At 35.7% G+C, this 26,246-nt stretch overlaps 2 protein-coding genes across 3 annotated transcripts; both read left to right on the top strand.

The window, feature by feature from the left end:
* The first annotated feature begins 136 nt into the window (after positions 1–136).
* On the top strand, positions 137–10,260 carry LOC132307947 (uncharacterized). The gene is made up of 11 exons (XM_059805851.1): positions 137–542; positions 1,079–1,267; positions 1,447–1,500; positions 2,836–2,946; positions 7,407–7,469; positions 7,588–7,842; positions 8,154–8,300; positions 8,391–8,418; positions 8,747–8,817; positions 9,324–9,383; positions 9,817–10,260. Exons 1-11 carry the CDS (start codon positions 342–344, stop codon positions 9,883–9,885), a joined length of 1,248 nt encoding a protein of 415 aa, XP_059661834.1. The 5' UTR covers positions 137–341; the 3' UTR covers positions 9,886–10,260.
* Positions 10,261–11,587: 1,327 nt separating this feature from the next.
* Positions 11,588–26,158, top strand: LOC132307948 (serine/arginine-rich splicing factor SR45). Of its 2 annotated transcripts, none has more exons than XM_059805853.1 (12): positions 11,588–11,902; positions 12,861–12,929; positions 15,666–15,754; positions 17,011–17,057; positions 17,153–17,233; positions 17,318–17,483; positions 17,575–17,809; positions 17,902–17,952; positions 22,100–22,216; positions 24,885–24,954; positions 25,032–25,069; positions 25,739–26,158. In XM_059805853.1, the coding sequence occupies exons 1-12, from the start codon at positions 11,682–11,684 to the stop codon at positions 25,806–25,808; spliced, it is 1,254 nt and encodes a 417-aa protein (XP_059661836.1). In that variant the 5' UTR covers positions 11,588–11,681; the 3' UTR covers positions 25,809–26,158. The 2 variants fall into 2 exon arrangements, with proteins under 2 accessions (XP_059661836.1, XP_059661835.1); XM_059805852.1 differs by having other exon boundaries at positions 11,589–11,902; positions 17,887–17,952.
* Positions 26,159–26,246: the final 88 nt, after the last annotated feature.

Consider the following 26,246-nt stretch of genomic DNA (forward strand, 5'->3'; position numbering starts at 1 on the left):
CATTGCAAAGCACGGACACTTGGACGAACGGAAGGAAGATTTACAAAGTAAATAGACAATAGCCAGATAGCACGCAAGTTCTCAGCCCCAAGGGGGGTGTTTGCTTAACCTTAAAAAAAACAAGAAAAAAAGAAAAGAAAAAAGAAATGTGCAAGTAGTCACAGCAGCACTTTTCTCATTTTAGGGGTCTGATAGAAGGTACCATCATGGAAAAGCATGTCTCAATGAGGGCACGAAAGTAAATTGATGCGGATTTCTGCAACCCCACAATCTTCATTTTCCAGTGATAAACCTCTCTCCCCCGTAAAGCCTCTTGTGATAAACCCTTCTCTCTCTCTACAATGGCGAGAATAGCATGCCAACAACTTATTCCGACTATAGCTCTTCCGTTGAAGTCATCTCTCTTCCGGAGTCACACTTCTCACCTGATCGCCTTTCGGAGGCGTTTCTCATCTTCTTCCCCATCCAAGATAAGCATGAGCTTGAAAGCTGGAATCGTTGGCCTCCCTAACGTCGGAAAATCCACTCTCTTCAACGCCGTCGTGAGTATTCTTTATCTCTCTCTCTAACACACACACGCTCACCCACCCAACTTGCATATTGTTCACAAGTATCCTCAATCGATGTACTAGTATCCAAAACTGATTGTTAATTTGTCATCGAGTTTGATTATCATGGAGGTCAAAAGAGAGAAATACGATTCCCAAAAAAAAAAAATGTGTTCTTATTTATTTTTTAAAAATTATTTGCATATCCCAATGTGTTTCAAGTGAGAGTTGATAATGATGGGATGCAAAAATGAGAGGGTGAAGTCTCAGGTGTTGATTAATTGGAAACTTCTCTCTTGTATGAATGTATGTATGTATGTATTGCTGTCAATTGTATTTTAGGAAATGATTTTTTGCATTTCAAATGAATATCAAGATTGTGTTGGTACCTCGCTAGTTTTCTTGAATTAAATCTGTATAGTCACAACTATTCGATGTTGTCCATACGCGTTTCCTTATATTGATTCATGGTTAGTGTTTTCTTGTCATGTCTTGCTACCATTGATATATAATGATATTGTCATTTGCAGGTTGAGAATGGGAAGGCTCAGGCTGCTAATTATCCTTTCTGTACAATAGAGCCAAATGTAGGTATTGTTGCCGTGCCAGATCCGCGTCTCAATGTACTTTCTGATCTCAGCAAATCTCAACGTGCAGTCCCAGCATCTATAGAATTTGTAGATATTGCCGGGCTTGTAAAGGGAGCTAGCCAAGGGGAGGTGAGAATCCTTTGCTTCTCTAGCTGGACCTGGACCTGGACCTGGTCTAGTGTTTATCTGTGGCAGTGGGATTTCGGCGGTTCAGTTCTTTTGCACATGCTGTCTTTTAGATTCTTCTACAGTTAGCTTGTGTTGTTTTAAGTGAAGATATTTTCTTAATTTAAATTTTCTGATTTCAGGGTTTAGGTAATAAATTCTTGTCACATATTCGTGAAGTGGACTCCATACTTCAGGTTTAGTCAATCTCCCTGTTGCTAATTTCTGTTTTGTATTCCTCATTAGCATTCTTCCTTTCATTTCTGGGAATTTTTTTTTTTATTGCCATTTCCTCTTTTTTCCCCTTTCCTGGAATTCATGTGTTTTGTACTTTCCTTTAAGCATTAAAAGATTTTCTGGAAATATCACTACCCTTTTAGTTATTAGTGGCTTCCTTATGCAGGAAAATTAGAAATCTATTATCATATTATTTTTTCTCCCTCCGTGTCTGCGCTTTTAGATTTACAAGACAGATAAGTTTTCTTTAACTTCTTGTTTATCATTCTATCAATAGGAGAAATTATAATACCGGAAACATTATCAATTCATTTTTCAAAGCATATGTTAGAAAAATGCCTTTGCAAAGAAATCTGTGTCTTGGAATTTGTGCAATTTCTACATGGAGGAGTATTTTCCATGTCTTGTACAAGTATGATTCCAAGAAGCACAGGTTTGATGCAAAGGTTGAGTAACCTTTTGGCACCGGTTATGGTGAGGAAGAATCTCTATTCAGGTCTTGGAATCATATTTGCGTGGATGTTATTGGACAGTAAATGAGACATGGTACTTATAGTTGGTTATACACCTTAAATATACATTCACAAGGTGTTCAATGTTGGCAGAAACTACACAGCTTAGCTATGAGTTATCCCAACTATCTACTCAACTAATATTCCAACTGTTTTATCCTGTTTCAGCTAAACTAGCTCGCACAATTTACATGTTGGGTCAAGGTATCTTTTTGTCATATTGATCTAATCCATAAATCTTAGGGCACAGGGACATGGTTGTGGAATAAATGGTATATGGAACAGTATCAATATCCACATATGCTTTAATCATCGTAGTATTCTCAAAAGCCAGTGGTAGTATAAAAGAACCACCATCATGGGAAAACTGTGATATTTTAACTTCACAAAAACAAAGAGAAAAAAAACCTGATATTTTTGTAACTGTTTTAAGCATGCGCTTACGACCTCCAAGTTTTTGTCTTATAAAGTCTAGTTATGTTCTTTGTTTTACTTTCTTTATATGTCATTTCCTTTCATTCTTCTTATTTTTGATTAATCAGATTCAAAATGATCTGCAGATATTATCTTTACTAATAAATATTATGTGATGAAGCCACAACCCTACATATATCCGTCGGCACAAAACTTATGCATATTATAAAAAACTCGTAATTGTATGATTTTGGAAACACCTTTTTATTGCCGTTTCAGGTTGTACGGTGTTTTGAGGATAACAACATTGTTCACGCTAATGGAGAAGTTGATTGAAAATTTGAAAACAACTGTTTATTGCTGTTTCAGGTTGTACGCTGTTTTGAGGATAATGACATTGTTCATGTGAATGGAAAAGTTGATCCAAAATCTGATATTGATGTCATCAACTTAGAATTAGTTTTCTCAGATTTAGACCAGGTACGCTGTTAGAACTTTATGCAATTTCAGTACTTTTGAGGGCCAACTTAAGATACCAAGTTGATTATATGGGCAAACCCATTACAAGAGGCTCCCACCATTGTAGGGTTTGGGGAGGGTCAGATATACGCAGCCTTACCTCCACATGTGGAGAGGTTGTTTCCTTTTTTCAAACCTGTGACCTCCATGTTACAATGTAGCAACCTTACCATTGTGCCAAGGCTTGCCCTTTTAATCAACTTAAGATACCAAGTGATTCTTACTAATAAATTTAAATGAAATAATAAGAAAAAATCTAACTGTACTTGTCATAGGCATTATGTTTCTCAATTTTTTGGCATTGCTGCTGGGTTTTTAACTTCTAAGCAACAAATTGGATGATTGAGGGACAAACTAATGGGCATGACTGATGTGTGCCTGAATAGAAAGGTTCCGAACTCGACTTTATGTGCAAGCTATTTTTTCGGTCTCTGTGTGTGTGTGTGTATCTCAGTATCTCTGGTTTTAATTTAGGTATCAGATACCTGTTATGATTCATGTGCCACTGTTAATGATGCATATCCGGACTATATCTTAATTCTTAACAATGCAAAAGTCTTGGTACTATCGATATAGTGCAAATAACCCCTTGTGTGGTATAAAACATGAAGCAAACAGAAAATGATAAATAACACAATTGGATATTGATTATAACTTGAATACAACAGATATAGAGGCCGTCCCTTTTATAAGACAATTCTTAATGACACTTTCTTTCCCTAGAACGACTTTCGAAATACCCACAAAGCTTTAATGATAACTTCTGCTATTCCCAAGACATTTTCAGATTTCCTATACCATAATTACTACTAAATAGACTTTGACTAGAAATTTCGAAGGCACCATTGACTGTCTCAATCCTGACTAAAGTACACTTAATGATTTGAATCAGACCACCCTCCTTGAAGAAAACTCGCCCTTGAGTTTGAGACAATTTACCACGATCAAAGAAGAACCCTGTTCTAACCAGACACACTAATTTTCTGTTACTAACAAAGAATACCTTTGCCCTAACTTCCAGAGCTCTCTTTTGACATTTAGTAGATTTCCAAAACTTGCTTGAACATAGACCAGGAACCAAAACTTGAATTAATCTGATTTTTGAATGAGAACAAATCCAAGTTATATGTTGCAGCAAGAAATCATCCCAAATTGATTCATGAATATGGAATTCATGATTTTCCAACTTCATGAACAAAGCTTCATTCCCCAAATTTCCAAAGAAATCTAAATCAAACGTAATGCTCTCTGAACCACACACCGTTGGAAGATCAGTGTTTTTATCTTTCGATTACCCAACTTGAGAAGACGTTGCTCGATGAGATTTATTCTTTTTACTCTCAATAGCTGCTGAAAAGATGAATTGAAAGTTTTCCTTATAAGGTGATAAACATACAGAATAAAAAGGAGTCTCACGACCCTCAGAAGTGTACTACTTAGAACCAGTAGCAACATCCCACAGCTTAATTGTCTTGTCCTCTCCACAAGTTATGAAGCATAACTGTTGGTTTGGATGAGAGAATGCAAGATCACTATCACCATCAACCCGAGCATCAATCTCTAGGCGGTTCCGTACATTCTCACCACCATGGTAGGAATATATTGCTGAGTGTCCTTGGACTTGGAGACTTGGAGTATGCAGCACCAAAAAGGATGCCATCAGAACTCCCTATTACTCTCTTCGTTGATGCAGGATACTCGTTGGCTAAAGAATCCCGCAGAGTAATTGAACATTATCCAAGACTACAAACCTTGAAATTTCTGGAAGCAAGCTTCTCTTTGCCACCCAACTCCCACAATGCGAAATCAGCAATATTCATTCCAGAAGGATGCAGATTTTGTTGCACTGGATGGAAATCCATCCTCTTCATAGCAAAACCTTGATTCAGATTTGCAAGTAGAGTTTTGGGCAAATCAACAGAAGAATTTAAGATGCGGCTATAGTTCTGACCAGGATTTGCAATAGGCAATATTTTAGCAGAGAAATTGTTGACAAATCCATGAAGAGCAGGTTGAACAGTGACAGCTTCTTCAACTTTAGACAAGTTGTTGATTGCTTCCTTAGATTTCTTATTTGTTATCTTACCTGCTTCATTGTCCTCTTTAATTTCAACGTTTGACATGTTGTTGACCACCTTCTTCTGCCATATTTTCTCCTTCATATTCTTCATCATTATTGTCAAATTCTGAAAGTGATGAAGTTGCACGTGTTTCATCTTCTTCATTTACACTTTCTAAAGAATCGTCAAAAGATGAGTAGGTGTCAACATGATTCCCAAGATCTTCCTCAATCAAGAGTTGTTTTTGATCGATAATGTGACTGTTTACAACTCTTGGGCACTGGCATACTTGAATCTCGAACCTCACGTGTAGGACCAAAATTCAGGTTCTTCAATACGTTTCCCAATTGATGTCCATGTGTTTTGTGATCTGGCAACACTCTGTTTTGGTCTTCTAGACAAGTTATGCTGCTGATTTGTTTTTCCAGTAATCTGTTCTGTCCAATATTCTCATTTATATGCATTCATTTGTTGTTCCTTTCTCTCCTACTGATCAGATTCAGAGGAGAGATTTGTTCTAATAGAGTGCTCAGTCGAAGGAAAGGCTCTGATACCACTTGAAGCAAACAGAAAATGAACACAAGTCTTATTACAACAGTAAGGAAGACTAGGAATACTCCAATCAACATCGGAGCCTAGATTTCTAAAGGGAAATCTGGGAAAAGCCTGAAGAACAGTTTATAAACTGATAATAACTCAAATTTATATTGATTATAACTTGAATACAACAGATATAGAGGTTGTCCCTTTTATAAGAAAATTCTTAATGACATAGTTTTCCTCGAATGACTTTTAAAATACCCACAAAGCTTTAATGATAACTTCTGCCATTTCCAGGACAGTTTCAGATTTCCTATACCATAATTACTACTAAATAGACTTTGAGATCGTAGATCGTTGGAGGAAATTGTTGATTTTTTGGCCTCTTTGAAGGCTTGAGACGTTTGTGCTCCTTTGTATTTCCTTGGGATTCGCTCCCCTCTTGAGCGTCTTTTAATAATATTCTTTTATTTATCAAAAAAAAAAATAAAATTACTACTAAATAGACTTTGACTAAAAACTTTCCAAGGCACCATTGACGGCCTCTTGTCAGTAAAATGAAATAATTTTAAAAAAATCAGGCAATAATATAAAATGACATTTTAGACAATTCCCAAACACCCGTTTAGGGGGTCACTGTGCACAAAACCTGTAGTGGAGGTTTTTTTTTTTTTTGGCACTTAACCCAAGAAAAAAACGATAATTTGATGATTGTGTTGTCAAGGAGTAGACACTGTCATCTGGACTCTACAACATTAGGTAATGCTTTAAGAAAAATAGTTTTTTGATTTTTTGATGGATAATGCTTCCAACCTTGACAAAGAAAAACATTTTTCAAATTCACCCAAGCAAAATCGGGATATGAAATTTACTTTATGTCAATTCTCGTCAAAAAGTGGTCAGAGGGGGTGTATTTGCACCTCTTTTCAAAAATAGGGACTGACAGCGCTCACTTTTCAAAAGTAGGGGGTCATTGTGCACAAAACCTATAGTGTAGGGTGGTTTTTTTGCACTCAACCCTTTCCATTTATCACGAGAAATGGAAACATGTGATTATCCAAACCATTTCAATTTTATTTTGAATGTATGTCATTTGCATCTTTAGATGTGTTTCTGTATGGGATTAGTGTGCATGATTGACTATTTTTTTTTTTTTTTTTAAAGGAGTAAATGGTAGCCTCATGCTCATCTTACCTCACTAATCTGCACCCTTATGTATCTTTTCTAATTGGATTGTTGTGCCCTTATGTATCTTTTCTAATCGGATTGTTGTGCATTATTTCCTCCCTTTTTCTAATTATTTCAAGAATCAGATGCAAAAACTCACTCACCTTACCACACTAACCAACTGAGCAAGAGCTCCTTGATTCACAACGTCCATGCAAGAAACTAATAAATATAACATGTCTAATTGAGTTTTGAACCATTTTACAAAATTGTTGTTATCAAGGGCAAGTCAAGTATATGTGAAAAAAAAGAAGCTATTTCAGTATCTTTCTGCTCTTTCATGCAGCAGCATGAAAGGCACTCTTGTCGGGACACTCAGGCAAGGGACCCATTATATGGGAGATTGAGGATTCACGTTCCTGTAATGTAGTTGTTACACATGTCAAATACTAATGCTTCCTTGGGACCCATCACGACATCACCTCATCTAGATGTACACAAATATGGCATCTATTGCCTCAGGCAACTTCTTTCATTAATAACATAGTTTTAACCTCATTTTGATCACTTCTATAAAATCTTCTGTTTGTTTCTTTGGTTGAAAACGTACTAGAAACTGATAGAACTGAATTCTATCGTCTACAAGAAATGCAGATTGAGAAAAGACTGGATAAACTCAAAAAAGGAAAAGCTAGAGATTCACAATCTAAAGTTAAGGTAAAATTATTCTCCATGCTTTCATTTTACCATCAAGTGACATGCTTTCATGTTTCTTAGTTAATATCAAGTAACAGCAGTGGTTTTGAACATTTGGCTGCAAAATTCATAATTTTAGGAGGAAGCAGAAAAGTCTGCACTGGAAAGAATTCAGTGCGCTCTGATGGATGGAAGACCAGCTCGATCAGTACCTTTAACAGATTTTGAAAAGGATGCTGTAAGGCATCTTTGTTTACTTTCAATGAAACCGGTTATATATGTGGCAAATGTTGCAGAATCTGATCTGGCTGAACCTGGGAACAATCCTCATGTCAAAGAAGTAGTGAACCTTGCTTCTGAGTTACAATCTGGACTAGTGACAATCTCAGCACAGGTTTGATGATAACTCTGAGCAGAATCTCATCCAATCTGGGTATTGGACAATTATGTACATGCTGATGTGCAGACTATTCTATTTATTCTTTATAAATCTTTTTGGAGGGAGGGGTAGTTTGAGGCTCTGAGAGTGTTGACTTGCTTTCTACTGCCAAACATATTTTTCTCAGTTTTACATAAACCTAATGCTGAATTGGTGATGATTTTTATCCTTGTTCCTCTAAAAACTGTAAATCCATTGTTGACGTTAGTTTTTCATTTGTTAGTTATTGCACTTGGCACTTAAACTTGGGATGCTTGCCATGACAGGTTGAGGCAGAGCTTACTGAACTCCCAACTGAAGAACGAACAGAATATTTGAAGTCTCTTGGTGTTAGTGAAGGTGGACTTGGAAATCTTATTAGAGCAACGTATGGTCTTTTGGGGCTGCGTACATACTTCACTTCTGGCGAGAAGGTGAAGCAGATAATGGATAAATGCTTTACTAATTAGATAATACCGTGGTCAGCATAACTGCTTACAAGATTGTTTTGATGTTATTGACAGGAATCTAAAGCATGGACCATACTCTCAGGTTAAATTTTGGTCTTGTTGATTTTAAATAAAAATCAGTACTCGATTTCAATTCTAGGTATTGGACCTTGAGCTTCAAGCTAGTCCTGATGTGAGTGGTATACTTCAGTTTGGCTCGTCAGATGTAACTTAATCAACTGTGTCTTAACTAAAAGTTTATTTGACTGATGGTTGTAGGAGAAAAGAGGTCTTTAAGACTTGTTTATCCTTTTGAGGTTCAAGGTCCAATATGAGATTTCTTAGACTACATTGATCATAACTTTTGTTAATCATGTCAATTCTGTTGAGGGTGAATTTTCATCAATAGTTATTGTTCAATGATGAATTAGGAATGACTGCACCTCAAGCTGCTGGAGTTATTCATTCGGACTTTGAAAAGGGTTTCATTCGAGCTGAGACGGTGAGCACATCAGCAGAAATGTTGGATTTGTTTTCAAGCATTATTGGGACCATTCTCTTCTTCTGTTGGTGATAAGATGGTCTATTTGAATGGATGCAGCTGTGATAAATATGCAAATAGTTTTTATAGTATGAATGTTCTTTAGAATAACAAGATCTTGAGGTAACAATTCAATTTAATTATAATATCACTTTTATTGATACTGAAAGACTTTCAAATATAGGGATTCTCTTTGATTATGCTTTGAGATTTGATTCTTAATACCAAATCGTATGAAAACAACCAAGGAAACAGAAAAAATTGGCTGAAAACTTAAAACAGTAGGTTCCTTTAACAAAAACTGAATAGGATCCTTGAATTTGCATTTTGATTTATGTTCGTATGACATTTGCATTTTTTCTATTGATGTATCTTTCAATATTTATGTTCTAAATTCATTTTCCGGCCACTGGTAGTTTACTTTTTCCGGTTTCACGCACCACGACTATGATGCTTTTGTTTTTCAGGTTGCTTATGATGATTTTGTTACTGCTGGTTCACTTGCAGCTGCAAGGGAAAAAGGACTTGTAAGTTGGTGCTCTTCTTCTATCCTAATATGATCTTATAGCAATAATATGATCTCATATGATAAATTCATGATTGATTATAAATAATCTAATTTTAAATATAAAAGTTATATACTATTCTTATATTTCGGGTTCCTCGAGTTACTAAAACCTTTGTCCAAATCCCGTCCAAAATATATTCGGGTTCTAAAGTTTAAACCTAGTCCCATGCCACGATGTCAAGTACCTTGTCCACTCCCGTAAAATTTTCGGGCGGGAGTCGGGTTGCTTGGATTAGTCTCACCCCTATGAATATGTAAGCTGTTGCATATGCGGCCACGTGATTACACATGCATACCTGTGATTTATGCTCGTACTATTCTTAACACCACGTCACACCCTTCTTTTCCTTCAAGGTCGTATTGATTTACGCGAGGTTTTTGTGTGTATGCAGTTGAGATCTGAGGGGAAAGACTACATTGTACAAGAAGGGGATGTAATGCTGTTTCGTTTCAATGTCTGATCGGAAAGATTACCGTTGATGCTAAACCATCTTGTTCTTTTACAACGTCCGGTTGGAATTTTTTTGCGAAGGGCAGGATATAGCCCATCTTTTTGTGAAGGCTTGGAATGTTTAATGAACTGAAATGTCTTCAGAGGGAACGGCCGGTTGTGTGTTACAGGGAAAATCATTGAGGTGATGTGTTCTTCCAATTGTGTGTTACTGGGAAAATCATTTTTATATTTTTGGTTGTAGAGAGAGAAAAAAATAAATGTTATAAAAAGGGAATTGATTCTTCACTCTTATGGTTGGAATCTTTAATTCCTGGATCGTCATCTGTATTTTAAACATTACCCATTTCTTTATATACCTACTGCAGAACTGGGGTTCAAATCATGTGGAGACAGTGGAGTTGACTTGGGTGTCATTATGATTATCTAATTGAGTGCATTTTGATAACACAGTTTTTTATCACTTAAAAAATAAGGTAATATTTTTTGGGTCCTGACAAATAATTTCTACATTACACTTAAAAATAACTCTCATAGTACACTCTGAAGTTGAATTAGATTTTAATCTTGAAACAATAACGAAATAATTTAAAGTTGATAAAGAGATGTTTCAATGTGAGAAAACGAAGAAAAAACAAAATTGTTTTTCAACGAATATATTTATAAACAAAGAAAACTATATATATATTATATTGCTGTATAACATGACACCATCTCATGGGAAGATTAGACTAGAATTAGTAAAATATATTAAAGGACGAATAAAAAAAAAATCCCCCACTTCCACTTGTTTGTAAAAAACCTCCCTTGTGAATATTTTTAGCAATTAACTTTTCCTTAACTATTGTGAGGGGTCATTTTAACTGACCTCATTTAGAGTAATTGCGTGAGGAAAATTTTGGAATAAAATTACCCTTAACATTAAACATCCAATTTTGGAATAAAATTACCCTTAACATTAAACATCCATTTAGGTAATTGTGTGATAAAATTTTCTGCCAAAGTTAACCTTAAAATCAAAACAATAGATTATTACTAAACTACTCACCACTCACTTCTTCTTCTTTTTTTTTTTTTTTTTTTTTTTAAGCTTCTAATTTTGAAACGAGACCTTTGATTTTTTCTTTTGAAATACCAACTTAAATTGATTTTGGTTGAAAAAAAAAAAAAAAAACTTATTTATTAAATCTACATATTTCAGTAACCAAACAATGGTTGTATGCAACCTATTTATAAAACATTCAGACACATCCTCAAATTTTTTTTTTCTTCAATACATCCATATTTAACAAGCAACCATTTGTTCCCCTAGAAAATTTAATAACCATAACTGATAATTAGGCATATGTCTAAGCATCCATCAGCATGAATGAATCAACCTGTTGACCAAAACAATATTCATAAAGGAGATTTTTAACTATTCGCCCAATATTTAAAGAAAGAGTCATACAATTTGAAGCCAGCCCATCCAACATCAACATCTTTTAGAAGTAATTCAATTATTATCGAAACATGATATTGAATTTGGAAGACGAATCGGTTTTGAATTTCAAATCAACGAAAATTTAGTTCAAATTAAAAATCTGAATTGGACTTGTTTGAGTAGCACCCCATATTGGGCCTAGAAGTTACGCTAAGTCGGGATCTGTTCAGCCTATACGGGTCGACTGATTCGGCCCATCTATTTTATTAAGAGCTCAAAGCAGATGAAGCTTTTTCTCAGCGTCTCATCTCTCTCTCTCTCTCACACACACACACTAGGGTTTATCAGAGGGTTCTTTGAACCGTGTACTGTGCCGTCTAGTGATGGCGAAGCCAGCCCGAGGTCGTTCGGCCACTCCGTCGGGTTCTGGTTCTTCATCTGGATCTCCTTCTCGGTCTCGCTCCTTTTCTGGTTCTGGTTCTCGCTCCTCTCGCTCCCGATCCCGATCGGTGTCCCGCTCCGTATCTTTCTCTTCTTCATCCTCTCCCTCTCGTAGGGCCCGCTCCACTTCTGGAAGCCGAAGCCCCGTTCCCAAGAAAAGAAGGTCCGTTCCTCATCTGTTATATACATTTATATCTATTTCTATTTGGTGTTTCGATTTTACAATATCTAAAGTATTGATTTCCATTGCACTTTTTTTATTAAAAAAAAAATCATTTCAGTTATTTAAGTTGTGTAGCCCATATTTTATGTCCTGTTTTTTAAGTTGTGTAGCCCATATTTTATGTCCGTTATATACTTAATAGTGCATTTAGAATTCATTATCTGGGATGAAAACTTGCAGCGAGAACTTCTATACATTGTGCCTATACAGAAGTAACAGAGCTAGTTTTTTTAGTTCTTTTTAGGTCAATATCTTGCTTTTTGGAAACCAAAACAACATGATATTCATATTTTTCTTATTTTCTTTACACTTCCTCATTTTTCTCCGTGATTAAATGGGTCTTTTACTATTTATTTTGGAAAAAAAAAGGTTATAATTGATGCCCATTTTGGTTGCTGAGGAAACGTACCAGAAGCAAAGAAATTAACATTTTGGGACACAGATTTTTCATAGTTTGGAACCTACGAAAATGGAAGCTCCACTGCCTTATAACGCCCATTAGTTTAGTTCAGTTTAAATTTTTATTTCTCAGAAACCGATGTAAAACTGTGGGCAAATTTGAGACGTAGGCTGGCTAGTACAATTTTGGAAGTGATAGGTAATTGGTGGACAGTTTTTAGTAGAAAAATGTTCAATGTGATGAGCCACTTTTTCCAGATGCCTATTATGAATGAGTTTCCTTTCTTATAGCCTTCCCCTTTTCCAAGATCCCTATCTCTCAATTATTTTCTTACTATATCTGTTTTTCAGTTTTCGAAATTGGTCTTTATCCTTTCTTTTTTCTTTTTTCTTTTATTTGGGTTGAAGTAGTCCTCATCTTTCTTGCTCTTTTCATCCAATATTTCATTGCAGAATAATCCTTACTATTTGTTTTCATATTAAATTTGATTTTTTGCAGTCCTCCTGGAGGAGCTAAAAGAGGTCGCTCCCCACCACCACAGTCTAAGAAAACGTCTCCACCGCCAAGGTAATGTTAGGTTTGACATCATTTTTTAATTAAAAACTTAAAATTTTGTGAATAATTAAGTTCTTGTTAGCATCATAATTCTGTCTTTGAGATTTTTTTGGATTAAATCTTTTTTCATTATTTTTACCCATAAACTCAAGGAATTTATTTTTCTGGTACTTGGATTTCAAGGCATATGAAGTTGAGATATGACACCTTTATACATCAATATATTCATAACAGGGCAAATCTTATTTATATGATTTAATTTTTTACTTGCTTAATTATTATTGAGTTTGGGAATTTGAAAATCTTGATCAAATCAACTCAGTTGAAGTTAGCTAGCTATGTTAGGTGGAAATTTTGTGCCTAGAAATGTGGAACCACTATCCTAATCACCACTGAATGTAACTTATCCGTTCTTCTCTTGCTAATTGAAAAATATTGAATTAAAAACAAATGCATTTGTGATGCTGTATATTATGACCAACTGGAGATAAAAGGGAAGAAAACTAAACAAGATGGTTTAACAGATGCAATATGGATTGATAACTATACCAATGAAGAACAATGATATGGTTTCTCATTGGAACTAATGATAGGAAAAGGAAAAATCAAAATAAACATAAATTGGTATGGTAAAGAAAGATATAGTGGTGATTTGTTTAAATAAAGTCATGGCTTTAGTTGGAGCCTAAGAAGCATGTACACTTCTACGAAGGTGCCGTATCCAAGTGAGATACGTGGGACACCGACAAACAGGATATCCCTAGATACGTGTTTGAGACCTCATGGACGTGTCATCATTTGAAAATAAATTTTACTATTGCGAATGCTTAGCCCACACATCTCGGGCACTTGGTCAACACATCCCGGACATTCTCCAATATAAATCTTATATAACTCAAATACAAGTAAGAGCAGCCATGTGTGGTTATCTTGTTAATAATATGAACACAACTCAAAGTGCCCAATCTCTCTCCTCTTTTTTTGGCAGATTTATTCATCAAAGTGTAATACAGTAATCCAATATATCAAGTAGAAGGGACATTTATTCATGTATGGAACATCATTCGAAGATCAGTTGATGAATGATTCCATAATAGAGTGAGAAGAGAGGAAAGCCATCAATCAGTCTACAATCTTCCATTCTCTCTATCATGGTGATTCCTGCAAGTACGTCATGGCGTTCATGCAAATTCTGTAGTACCACCATCAATTAGCAATACTCTAAACTTACTCTTTCCTTTCTTCTTGAGAAGCCTGCAATCACTCTAACTCAGTGGCTGCAGATTTGGTACCATGGCGAAAGTAAATTTTAATTTAGGAGTGCTCAATGACTAGAACATTTAGTGTATGCATTCGTTTGGTGTAATTCTATTATGTGTTTCTCCTTGTTCAGGTTGTTGTACTATAAAATTTTGGAGGTGTCATATTTCTAAAGTTGCTGCAAATTTTCTCTCTTATTCAATAATAAGAATTTTAGGACTAATCAAAAAAAAAAAAATTCAATAAGAATTTTGGGACAGATGAAGAGGTAGCAGGATTTTAGGACTGAAATTTTGAGATCATGAATTGTGAATTTTGAATTTGAGAGCTGGCAATGTATTTGCTCTTAAATCGGCAGATTTGGGCACTGAATGTACGAGCGGCCATCCCTTATGCACAGATCGTGTGACCTAGGTTATATGACTGCATTTATTTTTTAATCGACTAATTTTTTTTTTTCTTTTTTTTTTTTTGAACATGATGAAGTTCTTTTACTGTACATAACTTCGAAATACCTTTCCTCTCTCTCTTTTTTAAATGAGTTATTTTCAAAAAATTTAGGAAGTGTATTATTTGATTCGCTGTTTTTCAAGGATTGGATTATATCTAGTCCTGAGAGTGGTTTTTGTGACATTCATCTATTTTTTTTTTTTTTTAATAAGTAAGAATTTATTAAAAGCGCTCAAAAGGGGAGCGAAGTCCAAAGACAACAAAAAGGGCCAAAAGGCGCCTTAGACCTTCAGAGAGGCCAAGAAAACAATGATTTCCTCCATAGATCTATAATCTCTCCTTGAAACCCAACAAAAAAGAGTAGAAATAACAGAGAACTTAAGCATAGAAATAGGCTTCTTTTTTCCCCTCAAAATATCTCCTATTTCTCTCAAGCCAAATACACCACCAGATACAAAGCGGCGTAGCCCTCCAAGCATCCTTAACACCAACCCCAACAGAGACGCCTCTCCAAGCTTCAATCAACCCTCTAGAGGAATAGGGCATGGCCCAATGGACCCCAAATAAACGAAGCATCAAATCCCAGCAGTCTCTGGCCATACTGCAATGTAAAAGGCGGTGATCAACTGATTCCTCATTACACAAGCACATGTAACAATGATTGACCACCACCTGATTCCTCCTCCTCAAATTATCCTGAGTTAAAATCTTACCCAGGACAGAGGTCCAAGCAAAAAAGGCGACCTTGTGGGGAGCCTTAGAATGAACTATTATGAGCACAACTGTTAAGCTTTCCAATTTGCCTTACTATACCTTGCATATCACTGCTAGTGAGTATAGATTGTGAATCCATTAGAATTTATGTTTTTAGTTGGGAAAATTTTGATTTTCTATCTGCACAATAATTTTAGTAGTTGCAGTTAAATATCCTATGCTGATTATGTTGTGTCTTGAGAAGGTTCTCTAACATTTACTCTAATATTTTCCTTATTTGCTTGTGCGTTTTGGATTTCATTCACATTTGACCTCTGCTTTCAGGAAAACATCCCCTATTCCCGAGTCACTCGTTCTTCTTGTCGAACATCTCACCAGGAATGTGAATGAAGGCCATCTAAGAGAAATATTCAGTATGTTCTTTACTTATTTTGATAGTGGCAGCACATTATGGATGTTTCTTATGATTTTAATTTGTAGCGATAGTATATTCTAAAGTCCCAAGGCTTGCGGCCAAACCTTTTGGGTCAGCAACAGTAATCCTATTTGGTCTTGGTTGCTTGTCACGGGACAATTTTATTCTCAAACTATACCCTCAAGAAATTGTCTTTTCTTAACCACAAGCTTGATGAATTTTCATTTTGAAGTTTCTATGTGTTATGTTGCATGGAAGCGATTTGAAATGCAGACATACCAAGACAAAGATGTTGGCAAAAAGAATTCTCAAAACATTTGACATGGACGTGTCTTATTTTCATACATATGTGTATATTAATATGTACATAGAAATGCATGTGCAATAGTGATGGCTCCTCTCTTCCTCTTACCTTCAGTATTCAACTAAGCCTTCATGTATTTCCTTTTGGTCTTAAATTTGATTTTAACTAGCTTTCTAGAAACCTATATTGATTTTTCTCGGTAGTATACTTATCTATACCAAAAAAATCCATATCCCACATCGAAAGTTTACCAGTCACATGTTATTTTTATTCACATAAATTTTTTATCATGGAAAATTCCAATATGTGTAGGTTGATTTTTTTTTTTTAAGATTTAAGGGTGATATAAATAATTATGTATATGGGTACTCGTCCACCTTATGTAAGCTTTTGCAGTAAAGACATCAACTGTATGTTTCAGTCCCAGTTGAAGTCACAATGTAAACTAGGTGCATCATTATTTTCTATAGGTGCTGTATAAGGATTGATAATCCAAGAACAGAAATTGAAAGTTCTTTATAGTGGCTTGTACAGCCATCAAACTTCATGAACTTGTTGGAAAGTGGTGCAGCTAGTTCAAAGAACAGTGCTTTTGAAGCTAAGTCAGTTGAATGAAACATTTGAACTTTAGAACATCTGGGTACCATGCATTGGTAAGTTAGTAGTTTTACCTTGAGCACATGGGATTGTGGTTAAAGAATGACTTAGCTTCAATCAAAGGAATGACTAATCGGGGTAAAAAGGCTAGCCCAGTTTACGGGGCTCCCGCCATTGCAGGTTTTGGGAAGGTCTGATGTACGAGCTTTACCTCCGCAAACAACGACTAATCGGGGTTCTACTTATAAATTGCCTACCAAAAAATTTGTGTATTTATCAGGAAGTACGAGTTGGGTACTCTCACATTCATCCCTTGGGGATAGTATTTGTGATTGATTTTTCCTATCTTGTAGGTAATTTTGGCGAAGTTGTACGCGTGCAGCTGGTAATGGATCATGCTGTAAGCTGCTCATACAACTTCATATCCTATCTCTTATCACTGTTGAAACAAACACAATTTTAGTATCATAATGTGGAATTGGTGTATGTTTGCAGGTTAACCTTCCAAAAGGAATTGGATATGTTGAGTTCAAGACAAGAGCTGATGCTGAAAAGGCGCAAATATACATGGATGGTGTACGTTTTGATTAAGATGTGAATTTGCTATAATTGGTGAATATCATATCTGGTAAATTGATGTTCTTGCTTGTCCTGATGCAGGCCCAGATTGATGGAAATTTTGTTGGAGCAAAGTTCACATTAACTGAGCGGAAAAAGGTTTCGCCACGCACTAAGGCCATAGCCACTGCTTCGAGGAGAGATGCTCCAAAAACTGATAGTGTTGGTGCTGATGTTGAAAAGGATGGACCCAAGCGTCAGAGAGAATGTATGCTCCACATAGTAATATATTTTTTGTTACGATGAGATATTTCTGGGTATGGGTTGCAATTAATATCTTTCTTGCTTTATGTAATCAGCATCTCCACATCGGAAACCTCTTTCCTCACCCCGAAGGAGGTCACCTGTGGTTCGAGGTGGTGGATCTCCAAGACGAGAGCCAGATTCTCCTCCCCGTCGACGGGCAGACTCTCCTATTCGTCGTCGACCGGGGTCTCCTTATCGCCGGGGTGATGCACGTCCAAGAAGGCGGATTGGATCTCCTGCCAGAGGTCGTTCACCCTCTCCACCGAGGCGGTATAGGTCACCTGCAAGGTTAGCTACTCATTTCATGGTTGCTGGTTTGACGGCTTTAGTGGTTTGACAGCATTTGACTAACTACTTCTCAATAGGGCCTCTCCGCGAAGGATGCGTGCTAGTCCTGTCCGCAGACGTTCTCCCGTTCCTCCAAGACGCCGGTAATTCTACCTCTATGTTGAATTAATTATATCTTTTCTTTTTGAAACTACATTGAAATTTGTTGCAAGCCACAAACAATTGGAGGAATTTATATAGGACATTGTACCCGGCGTGCTTTTATATATGGTTGTAGGTACTGTTGGTGCCTTACAAACAGTAGCATGTTTTCATTTTGGACCATCCATCCAGGCCATATTGTTAAATGGAAAGCACCTCCATGCATTGATGTCTAATTGTTTAATTCAGATTAATTCCACCTTTCTAATCATTTGTGCTCCTATCATAAGGTGATGAAATATGTTCCGTTTGTCCCTTTAAATAGTGTCTTCATTAGACTAGGTTTTGGTGTGTTCAGTTTGAACTAAAACTACATAGGCTGAGCTTGACCGATTTTAAGTGGTTTTACAAAACTTCGACCTGAACCTATACCTTTGGGTTAAAATCTAAGTTAATATTGCTAAACTGTATTTAACTTTTTGAGAACTGAACTTGAAGTGCTTGGCAATATCATAATAAATTGTAAACGAAATTAAAATGTATTCGAATTGGGTAACCCACTAAAAAGAAAAAAAAGGAATGGGTATTCATGCCCAGGAGTCTAAAATAAACCCAATTAGTTTGTTTTCTGGTTGAATATGAATTATGGATTGAATTTGCCAAACTCTTTTACGGGACATTGTTCCACATCTGATCTTGGATATAGATAAAGTCTGCCCATTTGTTGGCTTTAGTGTCAGGTTTTAAACTGCACCACCTATTACTTTGGGCAGCGGCAGTGTTAATTCTTTTTTGTTATTTGGGAAGAAGAATATTCAATCTCTGCCCCAGTTTCCTAGCTGTTGGTACAATTTTCAGTTATTAAATTGTGAAATGATCTGATGATCATGCTCTAGACTTGATATTTACCCCCTTCTTCAACTTTTCTTTTTTCGACCAAGGTTCACTGATTTATTTGGGCAAGTTTTAGTCAGTGGAAAAACTGAAATTGGAATCATTTCATCAAAGAAGCACTGAAATGGATATTGGACACGAATACGATACGGCTGGGACACAACGAATATTGATATTATATATATATATATATTTATATATATATGATGTAGTTTAAGAAATTAAGAGTAATATTATTTTTTTATCAACCTAGTAATGGAAAAAATTTATGTTTTGCTGGCAAAAAGAAAGAAAGATAGAAAGAGGGTTTTTAATTTGTGGGTTGCGGTTCCCCTTTTGAATGCTCTCTAATACAGTCTTACTTATCAAAAATATATATATATATATATATATATATATATATATATATATATATATGTAGAGAGAGAGAGAGAGATAAAACAATAAAACAAAGAGGATTAGGGTTTTAGAGATAAAAGAATAAAACAAAGAGGATGAGGGTTTTGTTAAAAAAAATTTAAGTCTTAGTAAAAAATAAAGGTAAGAATCCATAGAAGAGAAAAAGTTCTTGGAAACAAGAGGAAAAAGACAGACAGAATTTTGCCGTGAAAGGAAAAAAAGAAGTATCTAGGGTTTGTGAAGAGGAAGGAGAGAGAGAGAGAGAGACCATCCGCTTGGTTGGTGGGAGAACAAGAGAAGGTCAAAGTTGATCGTGCAAGAGTTTGAAACTTTGAACTAAAATATAAGCCTAAGTATTTGATTGTTTTATAAAACAAATACTTATTAAGTCATTATGCAATGGCCACCATATTATTGAAATGTACTAAACAACTCCTCATATTTATGCTTCAACCCAGCGTTGTTTCTTTAATATTCTTAATACTCCATAAGAATGCAATACGCGTGACTGACACGTATCCATGGCGTGTCAAACGTGTCCATGGTGTGTCCTTGCCCGTGTTCGAATGTTAAAAAAAAAGAAGGCATTTAATACATGCCCAAGAAGGGGTTGAGGTGCATGAAATGCTCCAAAACATAAATCGGTACTTATTTAGATATTTAATACATGACCAAGAAGCTAAGAAGCTACAAGCTTATTGAGTACTAAGAAGATCCCACATCATAGACAAAAATGTTGAATTCCATAGAAGGGGTTGAGGTGCATGTAATTTCCGGAATATAAGTATAACATAAACCGAATGATATTGCAGCTAGTGGCAGTCAATACAAAATAATAACGTGCAGAGAGTTTGGAGAAGACACCGAATTTGTGATATATAAGCAAAATAATGTCTACAAGCCTACAAGGTTTAGGGTGTAGGGAGAAGTTTTGTTAACCTATACCTGGTATTTTTGACATATCAACTAGGAGGATCAAATAAACCAGTATGCATAATTGTTACTATATGCATTTCATAAACAAAATCTGTTGTCATTACAACTTTGAAATGATAATAAGTTAGTTAAAATCTTTTCAACTTTAAACATATAAATAAGCACTAGACACAATTAGAGCCCGTTTGGGGTGTTTGTTAGAATAAAAAATCACTTTTATCAGTGGAGCTGTCAAAAAATTATAGTCAGTAAAAAAAAGCATGTTAGGCTTTTGGTGACACATTATAATAAGTACTTTTCAGAATTAAATTATTTTTTAATTTATTTGGTAACAATATTTTTTAAAAACTTCTATGGCTAATTTTACAATAATATCCTTTAATAGGATGTTACCATATTTGATAATAGCAACTTTATTAAGGAATGGGTGTAATTGTCTTTATAAAAATAAAAATGACAAATTTGTCTAATGAAAAGAGTTACCTAAAATATTCAACCTCTACTCAGAACGCAATTTTGAAAGCTCCAAATTCTAGCTTCATTCAAAAGCTCTACTGAGCTAAATTTGTTACCAAACACATCTAAACACATTTTTTTTATAAAAAAAAAGCACTTTTAAGCAGTGGAGAAGCAATCCCAAACGGGCTTAATGTAAGTAGTCAACCGTGTAATTGTATATTTTGTCAAATAGTTGATAAACAATATGACCCTTCAAATATATTCATGATATGATGATGATATAGAGCATGCAGATGGATAGTCAGTGAGAATAAAGAAAATTATACGAATGATGATTAAAAATAAAAGGCACATATTTTTTTTAGTCTGGAGGGTACTAAAAAGCATGAGCAGAGGGCTTTATGTGAGCTTGATTGAAGGGGCTTGGTGTATCGTACGTTGAGACAGTTCAACTGAGTTTTGGCGAGTTTGGGGCTTTGTTGGGCCCTGGCAATCCTTTAACGAATAACAACTAGGTCTAGATTCTTAAGGTGTTGATGGAATTGATGCATAAATAACCTCCTGCTCAAAGTCAAATATAGTGTTGTTAAAGGCGTGCCTAGGCTCCAGTCTCATACATGCGCAACGCTGGCGCCTGTTGTGTGCTCAGGTGCACCTTCGACAACATTTGCGCCTTTAATATGGATATGAATATGCTTTAATTGTAATATAAATTTCAATTGTGTGCCTCACTTCACTCAAGCGCAAGAGTCGCCCTGTGCCTTGCGGCTAGGCTCCAAAGGGCCTCTAGCGCCGTAGTGCACCTTGGGCCTTTGATAACACTAGTCAAATGCATATAAAAATGAAACGTTGGTGCCCATTAAAATATATTGGATCTGTTACCAAAATGCTTTAGTTTAAGAGCATAAAAAAGCTTCCTTCTAGCTTATTGACACTAAGAGAACAAAAATCTCTCTCAAAGTAACTAAGTCCATGCATCAAATGTTTTCTAACATCTTAGAATATCTTATTAGAGAAAAAAAAATCACTTTTTAAGTGGTGAATTCTTGGCAAAATAATTCACTTTTTAAGTGGTGAATTCTTGGCAAAAAGTAACTAAGTCCATGGGCTTGTTTGATACAGGTGAAAAACCATTGAAAGTAATATATATAAAAAAGAAGCTTGACTGTGTAAAACCATTGATTTGACTGATTTTGAAGTTACAGGCAATCTTCCCTTTTCCATTCAGGTAGCAATAACATGGAGCATACATTGCTTTCAAATATTAATGTATCATCTTTATCTAGCATGTTCTGGTGGTTTTGTTTTATCCGTTGACTTTCATTAAGTTGTTCTTATTGTGGTAAATCTGGATGGTGATTCCAGACAGGGTGGTCACTAAATGAGTATTTTGAGAAAAGCATCATTTGCTATGCCTTTTTTTTTAAAGTTGTTCTTAGTCCTAGTTTCATTTTCATGCAGTTCTCCTCCTAGACGACCTCGGAGCCCACCCAGAAGATCTCCTGTTAATCGTAGACGTACCCGCTCTCCTATTCGAAGGCCTGTTCACTCACGTTCAAGATCAGCCTCACCAAGGAGGTAACATATGGATGTGCAATTAGATCTTGCTAACTATGTGCTTTATTTTGCATTTTTTATCGTTAATTGTTACATGCCATTTCACTTTTATGTGATGGGGGAGGAGAAGGGAAGTGTTCGGCAATATTTATGCTGTTGTCTGTAAGATTTTGTTACGACTGGGTAAGGAGGAATTCTATATAATGGATGGATTCTGTATATATTTATCTTCAGCTACACCTCAGAATTTTGGGTGGGTGGGTGGGTAGATCTAATTCAATGTGGGTGTGGCTGACTTCTTGGCATGCAATAGTGTAATTGCAGAGCAAACTGTTAGAATTTTCCATTTGAAATTTTGGATTATCATGGAATTTTCTATTTCAAGTCTGGATTGTTGAAGAAATGGCTGGTAGCTTAATTGTCTTAAATAGTGATGAAAAAGGTCCTAAACCAAGTTTCCTAAACATGGTCCCTAGGGTTTATCTTAATTTGATTTTCCAACTTCACTATGATTAGTAGGAGATTAATTGCACCTGCCCTTTATGACAGATAAATGGAACACAAGCTTTTAACACACAGCTGTTGTTATTGTCAAATGAACGAAACATTATTATGTAAACCAATAATGATTTGTACAAAGAAGAGGCAGAAACAAGAGGTAAAGGACTGTAATGCTATTTGTTGGCCATTATGATATATGCTCATCGTCATCTATCCGTCCGAATGGCATCTGGTACCATAGCAGCTAACTGTTGGGGGCTTGTAGTTCATTTTGTTCCCTCATAGTTGTTTAAAACTGTTACCAATGGCAAATGAATTTGGGAATCTGCACAAACTTGTTTCTGCATTTTGTCTTCAATTTGGTCTCTTTGTAAGGTTAAAGACTGTGATCATAGCATAAATGTACCCTTTTGGATATATAAGGCAATATTTAAGTTTATCTGTTAGTTATGCTTATATTTCACTTATTTGGTGTTGCTTGAGATTGGAGCATTGCGGCTATATATTTCACACCAACGTTCCTTATTAAATGTCAAATCTGTCAGGACAATGCAGAACTGGAAGAATGGGTCTCCTTTGTGTGTGTTAGAGGGGGAGGGGTAGAGGGAGGGGGGGATGTTATTGTGTACTTTAGTGTGTGTTATTTATTTATTTAATTTTTTGTCGGAGGGGTGGGGCTATTTGGTTGTTTAGAATTTTAAGGACATAAATCTTGTGGTTGCAACAATTTTAACTTTGTTTTCTAATACTTTTGGGATATTTCAACAGAATTTAATAGTTAATACCTTAGGAATTCACTTATATATGCGCCAGGATTCTCTATAAGTCATTAAGAATGCAAGTGTGTGGTAAAACTAGGAAGCACGGCTACAGAAAAGGGATACGGGTACGACACGATATGAACACGGTGATGTGGACAAGTTGGACACGCCAGGGATATGTAAAGTTTAATACATAATATATTAATTTTATCTCATTTTATCCACATTATCATGAATGAATTACTAATTTGGAGATTGGAGCTGGATGATTATTGTTTTTTTTTTTTTTAATTTTAAATTAACCTATAATATATTCTAAAATTGCATTGGAATCACATTCTTCTAAGAAAAATAATTATAAAATACCCGATTTGTCAAGTGTCCCAAATGTCCTTACCTTGTCTCCGCCGTGGCCAAGCAGAAAACAAAATATTAAAATTTTAGGACACTTCTAACCGTGTCCCACGTGTGTCTGATATTGGTACGGCACCCCTAGGAGAAGTGTTAGTGCTTCCTAGGTGGTAAACTAGTGCCATATGTGCATATCAGTGAGTTACATTTTCTTTGCATTCCATATTAAACATTCCGTTTTGTGTGTGTGTGTGTGGCATGTTTTTCTTTTTCCTTTTTGTGTGCTCGCGTGTGTAATCCAGAGATTAACCATTCGCTTTTATATAGTATTACTTAAAATCACTATAACTTCAATGGATAAACGTATTCAAACTCTCTTCCTTCAATAAAGTCTGAGCTGCGTTCTTCCAAGTATCATCCTATTGCAGGCAGATTTCTGGTCTTTTTTAGAGTGCCATACTACACAGTATGTAGTCTTTATGCATTTGATGGGTGATACAGGTGGTCTGTACACCTTTCTCCAGATCTCCCTCTTCCTCCACCCAAAAATGTCCTCTTTTTTTTTTTGTTCATTTCATGGTTCTTTTTTCTATACTTTTTAATGTTTTGGATACTTGTGTTCATGGTAGTACACACATAGTATTGCTCATTAGTATAATCGTATCCTTATTGTTTATGGTCCCTGTATTTTTCATTGTGGTAAGTCATTGACTAAATTAAAATCTGAAGCTGAATATCATTGTGTAGTTTAATGGTTAAAGTTTGGCATGCATGCTGAGGGCAACCGTATTGCACTAGTAATGCCATGGTTAGGTCTGTACCAGTAGTTTTCCTCCCGGCACCTTACTTTGTGACAGCGATGTTTTAGTTACCAATATTTGAACATGATAATGTTACTTTTCTTTCCTTAAAAGAAACAGAAAAAAAGGGAAAAGTTCAAAATAACGCTATAGTCATGTAGCATGGTTGTTTGTCCCTACAGCACAATACACTTTGGAACTGCTGCTAATTTTTAATCTTTTTTTGTTTATATGTACCACTAATTTTTACTACTCCTGGTTATCTATCTTCAATAGAGGTCGAGTACCAGCCACAAGACGTGGGAGGTCGTCATCGTACTCTGAATCACCTAGTCCACAACGCAAGGTCTGTAAGGTGTCCTAAATAAAAAAACACTCTATTTAGTATATGCTGCAGCTTCATCTATTCTGTAAATGTTTCAGGTGGCTCGGAGGATATCAAGGAGTCGCAGTCCTAGAAGGTATTCTTTCATTTGCAATGATGATATCCTTCTTATTTTCCTTGTGAGAAGGAAACCATTAAGATGGAGAGAATGTATTTTTGGGTTAAGGTCTTCTTAACCATGTGGTGGGGAAAAAAAAAATTACCTTTCAGAAGAAAAAAACTTTTTCCTGTATGATTATTGGAGTATTTTTTTTTCCACATTTTTTCATCTTCTGATTTATTATTGGAAAAGCATTTATGAACTATGAGATCAACATTTAGTCATTATGCTATTTCAAGCTGCTGATATAGATTGCTAATGCTTAGTCGGGAAAAATCATTTCTACCTGCGTTGCACCTGTTAATGTAAGTGATGTAATTGGACGTTCATATTGGGGCTGTAGACATGGACGCTCACAACACACTTGGACGTTCATATGGTTGTTTGGGCCTTTTTAGCATTTGAACCAGAGAAGTATTATTTGGTCCCATCATGTAAACTGTGTAGTTTGCTGTAAGCTTTTATTCATGGCAGCAGCTGAGATCACTTGTTTTTTTCCAAGTCCTTCTGGCCATTGTTGCTATTGTTATTTTCTTGGCTTCTTGTCGGCTTTTTTACTTGCTTGTTATCATTATAGTTATCTTTTTTCACTTGAATTCCTTCCTGCTTGTGATAATCATGTGAAATGGTGGTTTCCTTTTGCAGGCCTTTGAGAGGAAGAAGCAGTAGCAACAGCAGTAGCAGTAGTTCGCCACTGCCATCTCGTAAGCCATGAGTTATGGAAGAGGGCGTTGCAGCCACTTTGTGATATCATCATTGTTCCAACTTTTTTTGCTCGACATGTGTGGCTGTGATGTTATTGGAGTTGAGAATTCTATTATTAGGGTAGTTTCAGATAGCTGGTGGAGGCTGTATCATGTGTTTCTGTGGTTAATTTTCTGATAATTTCTGGAGAAACAATCTAGTGAGACTGACTGAATTTATTCCCCAATTGTGGTTCAAGTATGTATGTCCCTTTATGATTTTTCTGGGTCCAGTGTGCTAGTTTAGAACGGTAATGTTCACTCTTTTGTTAGAGAATTGGTGCTGCTTTTGTTGAAATAAAGCTAAAATCTTAGCTTGGGATGTGGTGATGATTTATGAGAAGGGATAGCAAAATGAAAATCTACTTATTCACTTGTTGCAAGTAAGGTAAAAAAATGTATGTGTATAA

The sequence above is a fragment of the Cornus florida genome, unplaced genomic scaffold (genome assembly GCF_030987335.1).
Source record: "Cornus florida cultivar Cherokee Brave unplaced genomic scaffold, ASM3098733v1 CherokeeBrave_3.0.0_Hap2_Chr05, whole genome shotgun sequence".
Taxonomy (NCBI): domain Eukaryota; kingdom Viridiplantae; phylum Streptophyta; class Magnoliopsida; order Cornales; family Cornaceae; genus Cornus; species Cornus florida.

Coding starts and splice junctions, on each gene's coding strand:
- LOC132307947 (XM_059805851.1), top strand. CDS start 342: ATGGCGAGAATAGCATGCCAACAACTTATTCCGACTATAGCTCTTCCG. Junction 543..1,078: donor CCACTCTCTTCAACGCCGTC/GTGAGTATTCTT, acceptor TGTCATTTGCAG/GTTGAGAATGGGAAGGCTCA. Junction 9,384..9,816: donor CTGCAAGGGAAAAAGGACTT/GTAAGTTGGTGC, acceptor GTGTGTATGCAG/TTGAGATCTGAGGGGAAAGA.
- LOC132307948 (XM_059805852.1), top strand. CDS start 11,682: ATGGCGAAGCCAGCCCGAGGTCGTTCGGCCACTCCGTCGGGTTCTGGT. Junction 15,755..17,010: donor CCATCTAAGAGAAATATTCA/GTATGTTCTTTA, acceptor CCTATCTTGTAG/GTAATTTTGGCGAAGTTGTA. Junction 24,955..25,031: donor CACCTAGTCCACAACGCAAG/GTCTGTAAGGTG, acceptor TAAATGTTTCAG/GTGGCTCGGAGGATATCAAG.